This window comes from Bos indicus x Bos taurus, chromosome 4 (assembly GCF_003369695.1).
Source record: "Bos indicus x Bos taurus breed Angus x Brahman F1 hybrid chromosome 4, Bos_hybrid_MaternalHap_v2.0, whole genome shotgun sequence".
In the NCBI taxonomy this organism is placed as follows: domain Eukaryota; kingdom Metazoa; phylum Chordata; class Mammalia; order Artiodactyla; family Bovidae; genus Bos; species Bos indicus x Bos taurus.
Window position 1 is genome coordinate 54,618,493 of NC_040079.1, and position 15,964 is coordinate 54,634,456.

The 15,964-nt window shown below is 40.7% G+C and overlaps 1 protein-coding gene across 1 annotated transcript; it reads right to left on the reverse strand.

The window, feature by feature from the left end:
* Positions 1-4,308: 4,308 nt before the first annotated feature.
* On the reverse strand, positions 4,309-7,681 carry NEUROD6 (neuronal differentiation 6). The gene is made up of 2 exons (XM_027539478.1): positions 7,461-7,681; positions 4,309-6,149 (listed from the first exon to the last, which is right to left on the reverse strand). Exon 2 carries the CDS (start codon positions 6,126-6,128, stop codon positions 5,115-5,117), a length of 1,014 nt encoding a protein of 337 aa, XP_027395279.1. The 5' UTR covers positions 6,129-6,149; positions 7,461-7,681; the 3' UTR covers positions 4,309-5,114.
* Positions 7,682-15,964: the final 8,283 nt, after the last annotated feature.

The window sequence follows — 15,964 nt, forward strand, 5'->3', positions numbered from 1 at the left end:
GCTGGGTCATTAAAGCAAGAGACCCTTATCAGGAACTCAAGAGCTTTGCCCTCTCTTCAAAATATGAACATATTTTTTTGGTATAAGCCAGAGACCCACATAGAGGTGAGAGAGAAGGAAAGCAGTTTTAAGGGAGATCACAAACACTCAGAAGACATTTGATGGGGGTCAAAGGTGTGTCGGTGACACCAGGTGGGCTACACAGTATAACTTCGGCCACATAATGCTTCATTGGAGGTGGCACTGGCACAGGCAACCTGTGCATGGGGGCATGCCTGAGAAAAGGCATCGGTAGCGCCAGGAATGGTAGATGAAATCCTCTCCTTTCATGCTTTCAAAATCCAGACAGCAAGAGACTGGAGGTCTTGCATTTCACAAGGAGAGAGGAGGAGGACTGGACTTAAGAACAAATCTGCTTAGAATCTATAAGCTGGGGAAGCCAAAGAAACTATTTGGTAGCATGAATGTATGTAGTCAAAGAGGAAAGAGATAGTAGAAACAGAAAAAAAAAATACTTAGGAAAAGTATAAGATCTGAGAGAGGAGAAGAAGGAACTGGTGAACAGCAGAGGTAAAGACGTTGGTCTTGGAAAGAGGCAAGCAAACCATACAGCCGGAAAGGGATGGGGCTCACTGTACTAAGCCTCTTATCTGGCAGGCTAAACTCTTGTGAGTAAGGCAGGTGATGCCATGGGTGGCATGCAAGTATTATGTTGGAGGCCAGGAGCAGTGCAGTGTGGGGATATAAAGGTCAGTGTGATTCAAGACAGTCCCTCAAGGGATACTAATGAAGGATGGATGTACTGCATCAGTGGTCCAGTGGAGGTTTGATATGCAGTGTATCTCATTAACACACAGATGGAAGACATGTCTTGAAATGTTTCCCTTCCAAACCATCATGAGGATTTTTGAAACAGCTGAAAATTATAATGAATACCTATGATGTGCAAGGCAAACTGCTTAGGAGGTCCTCAAAGTGTAAAAGGTGAGGTTCAAACCTTGAGGCTTCAGAATTTAGAGGAGACGCATGGCAGAGATTGATAGATACTAGACGCCTAACCAATATCCATTTTCTCCTTTTTGTTTGTCTTATTCACAGGACCTGAATTCATTCCAGGTGGCACTATGTTCTGATGAAAAGAATGTATTTTGCAGTTTCTCTTGAATCTCGAAGTGGTCAGTGAAATATAAGTAGAGTCATTGGGGGCCTGCTTTCACAAATATTCTCTAAAGTGATCTGATCATGTATGTGGCATATCCTTTTGCCACCCTCTTTTCTGCTTCTTAATTGGAATGAGGATGCAATGACTAAACTCCAGCAGCCATCTTGGGCCATGAGGTGAACTTGAGAATGAAAGCCCCATACTAAGTTTAGTGGAGTAGAAAGGGAGATGGAGCCTAAGCTTCTGGTGCCTTTGAACAGCCATACAGGTCCTATGTTACCTACTGCTTCTCTTATATGAGTGAGAAACGCATCTTTACTTTGTTGCTGCTGCTGCTGCTGCTAAGTTGCTTCAGTCGTGTCCAACTCTGTGCGACCCCGTAGATGGCAGCCCACCAGACTCCCCCACCCTTGGGATTCTCTAGGCAAGAATACTGGAGTGGGTTGCCATTTCCTTCTCCAATGCATGAAAGTGAAAAGTCAAAGTGAAGTCGCTCAGTTGTGTTGGATCTTAGCGACCCCATGGATTGCAGCCTACCAGGCTCCTCCGTCCATGGGATTTTTCAGGCAAGAGTACTTTGTTAAGACCACTTATATAGATGTATGTATATATAATATATATATATAATATATATATATATATATATATATATATTAATCCTGTTGAAGGAGAAAAGACAAACTTTTGAGAAGTTAAATATGGGAGTCACATAATACTCAAAAGAAGAGATGCTTAATCAATTTGAAAGACAGTAAAGACCTCTCATCCTGGGAGGTAAGGAAAGTATGAGGTCAGGAATTGGGCAAGGAGCTAAGGTATTCTGACCTTAAACCTCCTGGGTGCTGTGTACTATCTCACTGTGGTTGCAATAACAGGTTAGCAGTGAAGTAGCATTTTGACCCAAATCTGTTTCCAAGCCTTCCTGATCCTAAACTGCAGTCTCTGTCCTATACTATTTCCTCTTCCACTGGAGTGATACCATAAAAGTATCACTTAAAAGGATTCTGCAGGGCATTGAATCTGTGATGTTGGTGTATGAATGAACAAATCAAATGATTTCTTGGGGTTGCAGTCAACAGGGAACAGAGACAGCCCTATTAAGGAAGAGAACTGATACTCTGCCCTTGGTGAGTGTAAAGGGGGCAACTGGGTGATTCCAGGAGTCATCTGAAATCTGAAGGATGATTAAGTCACAGGAATCAGTCCCACACACCCTGCTCACACACAGCACAGTATCCTGGATTCCACCAGTCCACTGAAGGAGAGAGCACACATCAGATTTGTGCATCCCAATTACAGAAGAAATTTCATTATCTCTGGGGTCTTTGCCTACAGTCCCACTCTTCCTTGAATTTCATGCGAAGAAAGCTCTCAGATGAGACGCTTTTTCTGAATGTTTGCTTCTTCCCCAGACATTCAGCCAGCTGCTTTTCTTCGTAGCTTTCCCACATTGCCAGAAGGGAGACAAGAGAACGCATCTCCTGTTGCAGCCTCTACTTCCAACATGAGTTTGTGACCGTGGAAACACTATACAGCTTTCAAAGGTTTTCTGGACCAACCAGACACTGAGAAGGCGCAGGGCGGGTCACCTTGGAGAGAGCAAGGGTAGGGGGAGAGACCGCACCTATTCCGCTAAAGGCTAAACAGAACTGCCTGTTTTAAAAATTAAACACAACAGATTCTTCTAGTTTCAGATGCTTCCTCACTTTCGTGCTCTTTGCTCAGACACGATGAGCAATGATCAGAGTCAGCGTCTGGGGGACCTTAACGAGGCCAGGCAGCCCAGGACACAGTCCCAGGGAAGGGCAGGTGTTCGAGGATGCGAGGAAGCAACGGCCAGTCACTCCTGCGTCCGCGACACACAGGGGACAGGCGGCTGGCTCTCTACCTAAGGCAAACTTCTCTCTGTCCCTAAGGGGGCACTCGGCTTCCCCTTTCCCGACTCCTTTGCCCCTGCCTTCGAGGGGTTTGAAGGGGCAAGTGCTTTCATCACCCGTCCAGTCCCGCGCCAGCGACTACTGGCACCCCTGCCCGTGGGAGCGCAGCGGCCATACGCGCCGCGGGACGGGGAGTTTAAGGCAGGGGAGCTTGGAGACCAGGGAAGCTGCGTCTCTCGAACTTGGCTCAAGAAACCCCGCCAGCCGTGGAGCGGCAGGACGAAGCAGGTCTTTAGCCGAACTTGGGCAAACTGGAGCGGTCGCCGCCGCGCGTGCCCCGCTGCACAGGTGAAGTGGGGAACCCTTTTCCCACCTTTCGGGGCCTCATCGCCAAGAGGTCGCCTCCTCCCGGTTCGGGGCAGGGTCTGGCGGGCCCGCCCCCGACGATGGTGAAGTCTCTTCCGCGGCCACACGGTACGAGAACCGCGGCCCCAGGCCCGAGGGCGCCCACTGCGGGCCGCACCCGGGCAGTGCAGCCCGTGTCCCTGCGCGCCGGTGACCGCAGGTGAAGGAAAGCCGCCTTCACTCCTCGCCGCGCCTCCCGCGAGGCGCCGTCGGGCCTTCAGGGCACAAAAGAGGGCAGCGTGGGCGCAGCCGTGGGCCGCGGACCCCTGCCCCGGCCCAACCAGCCCCGCGCGGTCCTGCCACCCCGGGACCCATTTCTAGTGGCCTCACCAGCCTTCGCAGCTGTCCCCATCTTGCTCTCGGGAGGCAACCTGAGTACAGGAGCATCTGGAGTGAGGTCACTGCCACCTTGGTTTTTATTTTGGAAGGGGCTTAGTTGTGCTTAAGAGGGCGAGCTGCTTTGCGTTTTTCCAGTAGGGTTTAAACTTACACTCACACAGAATTTAGCCTCTAATCGGCCAGACTTATTTAAAAGGCACAGAGGAAAACCTTCCAGTTTTAACATCCACTCTGGTGTTTGCTGGAAATTTGCCACCAAATTTCGGCTCGAGCTGAAGGTTACCAGGATTTATCATTATTTCCCCAGGATGTTTAACCCTCATGGGCACCTCTTCTTTCATTTAAGTTACTTAAAAAACAATCATGTAAGCACTTTGGCCATTTTGTTTAAGAAATTTGTTTTATCTCGTCTGATTTTGAAATCCAGAAATATTTCTGAAATGGGGAGGAGGGAAGGTTGGAGACAGAAAGCAGCTGTGTACCAGGAAATAATAAGTATCATGCAAAAATATCACAGTTAATAGATGTCCTTTAGGAGTGGAAATATCTATTTAATTGCTTTAAAAATGTGGGTGGAAAAACACAATTATACATTGTGATAACAAACCTGTACAGATAATTTCTGAACAATACAAAACAAGTGCTGAAAATTTTTTGTTTAGGATTGAAATAATTGTTCCAAATTATGACACCACCTACCCAAATATCACGTTGCCCCATCTGCAAATCCTTGAAGAGGAATAGTTACCAATCCAATGCATTTAGACTCATTCTTAATAAAAAGAAAATTGCATAGCTTTTTATACTGTTGTACATCCTCAAATGCATCTTCCAATATCATTGTCAGCTTAGTGTTATTCTCAATTTTTTAAATGTTTGATTTTTCAGAGATACATAATATATAAATTCCTAATAATTATAAACACATTTTATTCATTTGATTTTAATAACATGCATTTTCATAATTACTTACTGTACAACTGAAGTAGACATTGAATTATGCTGTGTGCATGTCTTTATTCAACAGTATATTCTTAGACACCTTGCTCAAACAAATTAAATGAATTTAAAAGAAAATAAAACATGAAAAATAAATCCTTCCAGTAGAAACAAAATCACAGTGCTTTACAGAACAAAAGGAAAGGAAAAGAAGTTCTCATAGGAAAAGAGATTTATTATTACATAGAAAATTCTCACAATAGTTGAAACACACTCCAGAAACTAGTAAACACCTTAGATAGAGTTGTGCCAATTATTCAGCCCACAAGCATCTGCTTTGTCTTAATTAGACGGGGGAGGTGAATGACCACTGTTTATTTTCATTTTCCTCATTAATTATGAAAAACTGCATTTAATTCATCTTGCATGGTGAGAGATTGGCTGCGCAGATGTAAGTCGTAAGGGAAGTGGCTGTCGGTGGGCAACCTGAACATGGCACCCTGCCCAAGGGGACCCCTGGGTGGCACTGCACAGTAATGCATGCCATAATTGTAATTTTTGCCATAGTCCAAGGTTTCTTCTTGCTTCAGGGAAAATATCCCATTATAGTTAATTGGGGGAGGACTTAAGGGACCTTCAAACTGAGGGCTGGCACACTCAGGGGAAGTGCTTTCATAGAAGGATTCATACGCACTGCAATAATTGTAGGGTTTCATGGACTTGGAATTATCAAGAGTTCCATGCCCTGGGGGAGTGGTGAGCTCAGGGCTGTGGTAGGGTGGGTAGAAGGTAGAGTAGGGTGACCTTGTGTGGTGTGCAGCCTCCCCGCCCTGACCCACCAGGAAACTCCTGGCATTGAGCTGCAAGCAGCCTGCCACCAAGTTTGTAGTTGGCTGGGAAAGACCTTTGCATAAGTTTTGGACGAACGTGAGCAGATCAGGTCTCTTGCCGATTCTCAGAATTTCAGAAAGTGCCCAGATGTAGTTTTTGGCCAGTCGTAAAGTTTCTATTTTGGACAGTTTTTGGGTTTTAGAATAGCAGGGAACCACTTTTCTCAAATTGTCCAGGGCGTCATTGAGGCCATGCATCCTGTTCCTCTCCCGCGCGTTAGCTTCCTGTCTCCTGAACTTGACCCTCTCCAGTCGGAGCTTGGTCGTCTTTTTTTTCCTAAGACCCCTCCTTCTGGGCAACCCGTTTTCATCTTCCTCTTCTCTGTCTTCCTCCTCTTCTTCTTTCTCAGTCTCTTCTCCAGGGGCCCTTTTGATGCTCTTTCCTCGAAGGACAATCTGTTTGGAAAAGCTTTCTGGTTTCTTAATTTGCTTCTGGTCCTCGCATTCTCTAGAAAACTTTCTGCACATCTGGGATTCTGGCATTACAACAGACTCATCAAACGGTAGTGTTAACATGGTTCTCTAACCTTAAATTACCTGAAAAAATGCCAGCACAATATTTAAAGTGTTTTCATTTTTAAAGTTTATACACGTAAAACATATTCAATGACTTAATCATAAGAATACGAAAACATAAGAAAAAACTGATTCCAGGACTATTTTTTTATATTAAATAAAAATTTTGAGTTTGTGCAGCCTACTAATTATAAAAAAATTGACACATGCAATAGGATTATTGTATACAGGCAAACTATCAAAAGAAAATAAAACATAAAGTATTTATTGTAATACCACCACTACCTCCGTTTCTCTTTGATTTTAAACTGATTTTTAATACACAAAAAGGACTGTGGAATTCAATCAAATGCAAAACATGATATAGCAATGCAGAATTTCATTAATTCCAATTCCCCTGAGTGCAAAATGAGAAGAGTCACCAGTTTTTAAAAGAAAAAATGCTGCTTCTCCATTAGCTGACAAATTTGTGGAGATTTTTTTTTTAGGAAGAAAATAAGCCTTAACTTTATTTACTGTATTATACAGCAGTGAATTTAGGTAGTAGCTGTAGAAATACACAAATTTAAAGAGAAGATTAATCAGAGCCAATTTAGAAAACTGCTTTCTTTCTGATCAGTACAGAAATATGTAAAAGAGCACTATTTTCCAAACCTTTACCAAAAAAAAAAAAAAAAAAAAAGTGGGGAGAGGATTAGGCTAATTTGGGATAAACTCTATAAATAAATTTTCAAAATCACTGGCATTATTTTAAGTCAAAGAAAATAGTGAGACTCCTTTTCTATTTAAAATTTTTCTCAATGTAATTGTTTACTGCTATTCAAATCATCCTGACAAAAAACACTCTCATAGTGTTTTTGTTCTACGAACCACAGAAGTCTCCCTCTAGCTAATATCTGACAGGAACGGTCCAAGGATTCTGACTGCAATTGTGCACGTGTATTCAGAATCCTGAATGAAAGGGAAAAATAATTTGTGTTTCAAATGCCATTTGGCTTTTGTTTGGTGAAGCAGCAAGTATTTTCATCCAAAGTCTTCAAACAAATAGGCATGATAAAACAGAGACTTTTTAATTTAACAATCTCTAGCTCCCTCAACACACACACACACACACACACACACACACACACACACAAACTCTTAGTAATGTCCACATACTTGCAGTTACATAATAGCAGTGAAAGTATGTGATAATTACATCATAAGAATGAAATATGATAAGAAGTTATAGATGACAAAGAGCATATAAATACTATAAGACAGTGACACTGTATCTTTAAATACTTGCATGCAAAGCCAGCATCAATTGAAGTATATCTTTATTTATATTACCTTAGGTTTTAATTTCATTCAATAATCAGTTTTCATTTTGGATCTTCCAAATCTTTTCAGGCTGAGTGTCGCATCGTCTCCTGGAGTCTCTAGATCTGTGTGTATCTGCACTATCTCATTGATCTCTAAAAAGTGACATTGATGCCAACTGCCAGAGCTGGTACCCATGCCATCTGCTAGTGACGTCACAGGGCAGAGAGAACCATGTGATCCTCTCTCTTGGGACCTTCATTCTGCACTGATCATCTGGCATCCCTGTAAGTGGGTACCAGCATTCATGCATCAACACAGAAGGTTAGACTGATAGGAAAAAATCTGCACCAGCCTTTCTCATACAGTAGGTGCGTTTCTCCTCGAGCTGCTTCGGCTTCACCGGCAATCTGTAGAAATAGCTGTGTTAGTGTTCAGTTTCGCCCTGCCAACGGTACAACTATTAGGGAGTCGTTAATATTCCATTCATTTACAAGATGGGCTTTTGTGTGAGCGAGAGAGGTTTTTTTTGTTGTTGTTGTTGTTGTTATTGTTGATGTTTTGTAAAGATCACCATCCCGTTTGTGCACCTGGGTACCCAGGGGAAAAAAAGGCAGTGAAAAGGAGCTGAAATCAGGAAAATGGTCTTGAGATGCTTAACCAAACTAAGATTTGTGTAAGCGAACGGGGATCAACAAAGGTCTTCTGATTTCCTTGTTTTGTTTCATGGCATGAAACTTATGGGTGTGTGTCTGTGTGTTCTCTTATTAACATGTAAGACTTCTGTGCTTCTTAAGAATTTGGAATAAAAGAACAGTTTCTCCATCTGGGGTCTGTGAAAGACATGCTCAGATGCTCCCCTTTCTACACTTGCTGGTATCTTTCAACAACTTTTCAGAGAGATTCTTTGTGTATCTGTATAAAATGCACAGACAACTGCAAGCCCACTGTGAAAAGATTTCAAACTATATTCTCATGCCCTCTTCCCAAAGTCACAACTTTACTCTCTTGTCCCTGTCTTTACAGCCTTCACTGACCTGTTCCTCATTTCATTTCATAAACAATAAACATAAAAATGATCACTTACGTTTTTATCTTTCTCTCCCTGACATTCTGATGAGTATTTTAATCAAAGGTTAGCTTTCCTATTTTTAGAGCTTTCAGATTTTTTTCCCTTTCTCCTAAAAATCATCCCTTCACATTTTTTCCCCTGTAGATCAAAATCAATTTAAATATCTTCTCATCTTTATATCAGTGTCCAGTTATTTTTCTCTGTCAGATTTATTTCATATTTATCTTTTTCCTCCCACTTTTCCCTTTTGGTTTCTTAACAAAAGCAGGGCAGAAACAGTTAAGCAAGGCTGGCAAAGCCTTGTGGATAAAATGAACTGTGAAGCCAGAGGCAATCCTCACCTTCTTCTTTTCTCTACTACCCTGCCACCATCACCTTCAACCCCTGAAATAAGAGGACATTTTATTTCAGGATTGCCTGTCACTAAAGTTAAAAGTTATTTAAAAAAAAAATAAAAGTTTAAAAATAGACAAATACAACCTTTGTTGTTTGACAACTGAGTAATCTCTTTCTATAAAGTGAGACAGTATGCTTTTGGTATTAAAGTAATCCCTGGCAGAGTCGTAACTGTTGAATCTGTGTTAGCATTCCCCTTATAAATCCCAGTTTTGAAAGGTTTAAAATTCTGCTGCTTTAATGCATTTTAGTTCCAAATTGGCATCGGGGGCCTCAAGCTAAATGCAGCTTTTCTCCTGTCATACCCCACTCATTTCCGTCTCCTCTCAAAGTTACCTGACTTTTCTTGGACTGTTTTAGAAAAATTTGGAAGAAGTTGACAAAAAGAAGAATCATGCTAAGTAAAGGAGGGTTATTTTTTTCTCTCAATGGTTTGGTTTAAAAATGCAAATTTAAAATAAAAATAAGGCTATACACACGTAACTTAAAATAGGTGGGTAGGTTGGCCTAGCCCATGTTTTTTTTTTTTTTTTAAATAATCCGATATGCCAAAGGCATTTCAAAATGTCTTGTTTAAGGGGATAGCCCTGGTAATGGGTGCCTTGAGTCTATTTCCTATAGCTTGTGGTTCAGAAACTACATATACTTTTTATATCAGCACAGAGAGTTTCTATAGGAAGACCAGGTGCAGGTTTTGTTTGTTCTCAAATCTAGTTTACTTTTCAAATGTGAAGGAGCGTAAGTGTCGGAATCAGAAGCCGCAGAGCAGCCAGCCTTGTCATGAATGTTGCATGTTGCACTGTGTTCTGAAGTTGCAAAGTCTCCAGAAGCCGCACTGTATTACAGGCATCACAGGCGTGAAAACCAAAATCCAAGGGCAGATAATATGACGTGTTGGTAGAAAATTATCACCGGTGTAGCTCATCCCAGGGATAGATTTTATATTTTATCTTTGCGATGTGCAGACAAATGAGAAACAGCTTTTCCATGAAAACATTTGGGGCTGTTCTATTTCTGCCTTTGAACATGAAATAAAATCCTTTGGTGGTGGTAGTGATGTGCTGGGGCGGGGGAATAGAATCTGTGTTGAGGTTTTCTGAATATTAATCTATTGTTTGATAGTCTTAGTTTTTTTTCCCCAAAAAAGAGGAAACAAAAAGTTGTTATGTCAAGATTTAGCAAGGATTCAGTATGTTTGTACAATAATCTTTCAAATGAAATTTCATTATGCATTTTCTACTATAGTTAAGATATGCAAATGTCTGTGCTGTTAATATGCATTCATAACATACACCATAACGGCTGTTCTACTCTCTGCTAAGAAAGCATGTTAACACTAATACTCTAAACAGAAATACATTCTGAGTTATAGACACATACTCAGAGTGTGGGGCATGTATCATCCCCATTTCTATAACCTATTTTCTCATTTTACGGCAATCGCTGCACACCAAAGTTTACACCTATAACTCAATTTGTTATTAATTGAACTGATATGATCTTTGCTTCTGGGGCCGTGACATTTTGTAATAGATTTTTTAAAGTGCCCAATGTCTGTCTGTCTGCCTCTGTCTTGCTTTCAGTGGGTGAATGTTCATATTTCACTTATAAAAATGACCCAGGGGAAATTTAGATATAATTTGACTCAGTTGCAAGGCAACAGAGACTGAAGGTCTAAATTAAGTCTCAAGTGTTATTATTTTTAGGTCATTCAGTTGGTACCTGTGTCTTAGCAAATGGAAATTCTGTTGACTTTCCTTTTCACAATCCCCTCATTACTTAAGAGATCAGTTTGGAACATGACAAGCATTTTCCTTAGCTCTCCAAGGGTATAAGGCGGTAGAATGGAGACCTGCTCAGGATTAGGCAACAAAACCTCAGGACTGGAGTTTTTTTCCTCACAAGTAGGGTACTTCCTGAGATAGATATTGGACAATTTTCTCTGTTGCCTTCTCTTTCTGTCTTTTCTTTTTTTTTTTTAAGCGCTTCAGGGCAGCCTGGAAGCCTGTGAGCCTGCCAGTGTTAATCCCTAGAGTTTTAACTCTGTGATCCCCATTGCCTTGAAAGAGTTTTATGGCTGTGGCAGAGCATCCCCCACTTTGGAAAACAGCCCTTGGGATTTAAATAAAGGTATTTAAATTATAAGACAAAAACACAAAACAGTCTTATTTCCCTTGAAGCTTTAGAGGGCTTAAAATATAACTTAAATGAAGATGTCTTAATAGTTTGTCTACATGTTTATACACGAGGATGACTTAGAATACAGATACTCTGGAAATAAAGCAACATTTGGATTGTTTTTTAGATTTCTTTCAGACTGAAGACTAGATTGAATGGTACAGTTATATTCAATAAAATACATTGTTGTTTATGCCACTCACAAAGCACTACAATATACAGTCTTTGATTTTAGCCTTTGCGCAGAACAACGCTGCAGTCCTTTCTAGAAATACATTTCTTATTTTTCTTCCATGAAGCATACTCTTTATTTTGATCACAAAATTGCATTTATTAAATTCTTTTAATAATTTGTTATCAAATAAGGTCATCTAAATCTGCCAAGGAAAACTTCTACCAGCATGAGAAAACCAGTGTCACTAGACTGAGTTATTAAATTTCCAGCCATTACTAAATAAATGATGTTTTATTAACTTCTGTGATCTTATTGTAAGAAAATGTCGTTTTCTTTAGTTTTTATAATATTAAGAATGATTTATGGCCCCCAATTACTATTTTTTATGTTACTGAATTCAAGATTTTTGCCATATCCCACTAATATGTATTGTAATCATTACTTACAAACACAGAACACAGAAGTGCAATGTGTCTTCTTCCTGTTGTATGAATCTATTTTGTAAGATTGCAGTGGGTACTTTATAAAGAGATTTTTATTTTTTGCAAAAGTATAAGCAAACTGCATCTTGAAAATAAAGTTTTATGTTAGTTGCTTATATGATGATATGTAGGCTCTCTTCACACAGGGGATTCCTGGATGGGTTTCAAGAGGTTCTCGAGCCTCCTAAGATTGTGTACAAATTTGGAATATACATACATATGTACATTTTTCTAAAGAAAGGCTCTCTCTCAGATTTTAAAAAGTTGAGAATCACAACTAGAATTTTGTGGGCCTACTAACCTTGCTTTAAGCCTGATCCTGCTGTTTAATAGCTATATGTCACTCACTCATTCATTTATTCATCCATTCAACAAAGGTTAACTGAATATTTATTTCAGAGTAATTCTTGACTCCTCTTTTTCACACTCTAGAAACCAAAGGTCTGCAAATTTTCTCAGTACTGTCTTAAAATTATATCCAGAATCTAACCACTTTCTGGCGATCCCACTACTACTTCCAAACTGCCTTCATCTCTCCCTTGGCCTAAAGGACACCTGTGCTCTCACTCTTGACACCTTATATTCTATACACAGTCGTCAATCCAGCATCCTGAGGCATCTGGTTAAAATATGAATTCGATTGTATTTGTCTGTGCTCAGAAATTTTCATGGCTTCCCCTCTCCCCCACTTGAAGCCAAATCTTTAGAGGGGCCCAGAGGCTTCCTCTGGCCTTTGCAGTCTCACCTTCTACCACTCTCACCTTCATTCATCCAGCTCCAGCTGCACTGGCCCTCGGCTCTTTCTCACACTCTCCGGCATGTTCCTACCTCAAGAACATGGCCCTTACTCCTACCTGAATCTCCTTCCATGGTTTATTCTCACATTCTTCCAGTCTCTGCCCAAATGCTCCTGTCAGACAGGTCCCCTTTGACCACCCTGGTGTATTATGTACCCTTACCCCCATCCATCCCTCTCTATCTACCTCCCACCAGTTTTGCTTTTCTCAATAGGGATTATCACTTGCTAACATATACATTGACTTATTTATTGTGTGTATTAATCTACAGTTCTAGCACCTGCTCATGAAAGGCCTTAAGTACATACTTGAATGAAGATAGTTGTTCCAGGCACTGAGTTAGTGGTGGCTATTCAGTGGAGTGTAGACTAGCCAAGGCAAAGTTGTTGAAGAGGTTACAGTCTAAACAGGGGACAGACAATAAACAGGTAAATACAGAATTGTGAAATTTACATGTTAGTGGCTACAGTGAATCATGGGAAGATCTACTGGATGACATGGGAACCTTTTTCTGATTCATCTTTTATGCTGAGCCATAAAGGAAGAGCAGCAGAGATAAGAGCACATGTGAAAGGTCTCGTGTTCTCTGAGGACCAGAAGGGTCAGAGCCCAGTCGTAGTGAGGATCAGCTCGTATGAGACTGGATAGTGGTGAAGTAGATGTTTTTCTAGAAAAAAAATCTACTTCTGCTTTATTGATTATGATAAAGACTTTGACTGTGTAGATCACAACAAACTGTGGAAAATTCTTCAAGAGATGGGAATACCAGTCCACCTTACCTGCCTCCTGAGAAATCTGTATGCAAGTCAGGAAGCAACAGTTAGAACCAGAAGTGGAACAACAGACTGGTTCCAAATTGGGAAAGGAGTACGTCAAGGCTGTATATTGTCACCCTGCTTATTTAACTTATATGCAAAGTACATCATGCAAAATGCTGGGCTGGATGAAGCACAAGCTGGAATCAAGATCGCCGGGAGAAATATCAATAACCTCAGATATGCAGATGACACCACCCTTATGGCAGAAAGTGAAAAGGAACTGAAGAGCCTCTTGATGAAAGTGAAAGAGGAGAGTGAAAAAACTGGCTTAAAACTCAGAGTTCAGAAAACTAAGATCATGGCATTTGGTCCCATCACTTCATGGCAAATAGATAGGGAAACAGTGGAAATAGTGAGAGACTTTATTTTTGGAGCTCAAAATCACTGCAGATGGTGACTGTAGCCATAAAATTAAAAGATGCTTACTCCTTGGAAGAAAAGCTATGACCAACCTAGACAGCATATTAAAAAGCAGAGAGATTACTTTACCAACAAAGGTCTGTCTAGTCACAGCTTTGGTTTTTCCAGTAGTCATGTGTGGATGTGAGAGTCGGACTCTAAAGAAAGCTGTGCACCAAAGATTGATGCTTTTAAACTGTGGTGTTGGAGAAGACTCTTGAGAGTCCCTTGAACTGCAAGGAGATCAAGCAAGTCTATCCTAAAGGAAATCAGTCCTGAATATTCATTGGAAGGACTGATGCTAAAGCTGAAACTCTAATACTTTGGCCACCTGATGTAAAGAATTGACTCATTGGAAAAGACCCTGATGCTGGGAAAGATTGAAGGCATGAGGAGACAGGGATGACAAAGGATGAGATGGTTGGATGGCATCACTGACTCAATGGACATGAGTTTGAGCAAGCTCCAGGAGTTGGTGATGGACAGGGAAGCCTGGCGTGCTGCAGTCCATGGGGTTGCAAAGAATAGGACACGACTGACTGACTGAATTGAACTGATTGGTGAAGAATTTGGAATTTCTTTCAAAGGAGGACATTGGAGTGTTTACGGCAATTTAAGATTTGAAAAGATCATTCTGGCTGCTATGGGGAGAGGAGTTGAAGAGAGAAGAAGCAGAAAGAGGGAGAGGATTTACAAAGGCTATGAAAGTGGACAGAACAAAAGGGTGGTCTAGATTAGAGAGGTGATAATGGAAATGGAGGTGGCTTAGACAGTAAAAAATCTGCCTATAATGCAGAAGACCCAGGTTCTGTCTCTAGGTTGGGAAGATCCCCTGGAGAGGGTGATGGGTACCCACTCCAGTGTTCTTACCTGGAGAATTCCATCGACAGAGCCTGGAGGGCTACAGTCCATGGGGTCAAAAAGAGCTGGACGTGACTGAGTGACACACACACAGACACACACACACACACACGCACACACAATGGAAATGGAGAGAAGAAGTTCGGAACTATAATTTGGAGATACAATCAACAGAACTTACTGATGGATGGGCATAGATAGATGTGGGGAAATTTCTCAACCTCTGGTCCTGATGATAATGAACAGAAATCTTTCATACACAATCTGCCAAGAACCAGCCTAAATGCTTCATTTAAAGTTAACATTTGAACAATTTAGGGGTGGGAGGTAGAGGTGCTAATCTTCCTCACAGTCAAAAACACATGTATAACTTATATTTGGCCCTCCACACACACAATTCCTTCATATCCATGGTTCTGCTTCCTTGGATTCAGTCAATAGTGGATTGTGTAGTACTAAAGTCTTTGCTATTGAAAAAACTTATAAGTGTACCCATACAATTCCAACTGTGTTGTTCAAGAGTCAACTGTCTCATGGAATCTTTGCAATAAGGTAGATATGACTATCTCCATCATAGACTCTATGGAACTGTGGTTCAAAGAACTCATTTTTTTAGGTGCTCAGTTTTTAGGTGAGAGAATCATGATTAGGACCTAAGTTGGTCTGAAACCAAATCTTGATTTCTTAACAACTCAGACTTTACTGCTTAGAGAATTAAGTGATCAAATAACAAATTATCTAGCACTGTTTCTAATACAAAATAAATCCTGACTAAATGATGAATATTAGAAGAAGTAGAAAAACTTAGCAGTGAATCCATCCATGAATGAAGAATTATCCAATTAATATATCAGGTGACTTAAGCTTTTTTATTCTAGATATTTGTTTTTTGGACCCATGTATATAGACAGGTAGGTCAGTAGACTGCTGTGTATGACATAATCCTCTAACAATGATTGTCATCATCATGACAGTGAGCTTCTGTTAGTCTAGAAGAATTGAAGATTGAATTGTTTATTCTTTCATTATTTTTCATTCCTTCAACAAAACACTTACTTTCCTGTGTTACCACTCTAGATGTTATGAGGAAAAGTAAAGATAAATAACAGAGAGCCCCACCTCTCAAGGAAGTTAGAGTTGAACTAGCACATACAACATGTCCATGATATTCCAATGAAAAGTCGTGTGAGCCTACTATGAGAAGAGTTCGTTGGTAGGGAGTGAAGAAAGGATCTGAGCAGAGTTTGCGAGTATGTGGAGAGTTATTGTTTTCACTGGAAGTATAATAGAGATGGAAAAGCATACATGAGAATAAGTACACAGCTCAATTAATGTTGACAAACTGAACACCCCTGT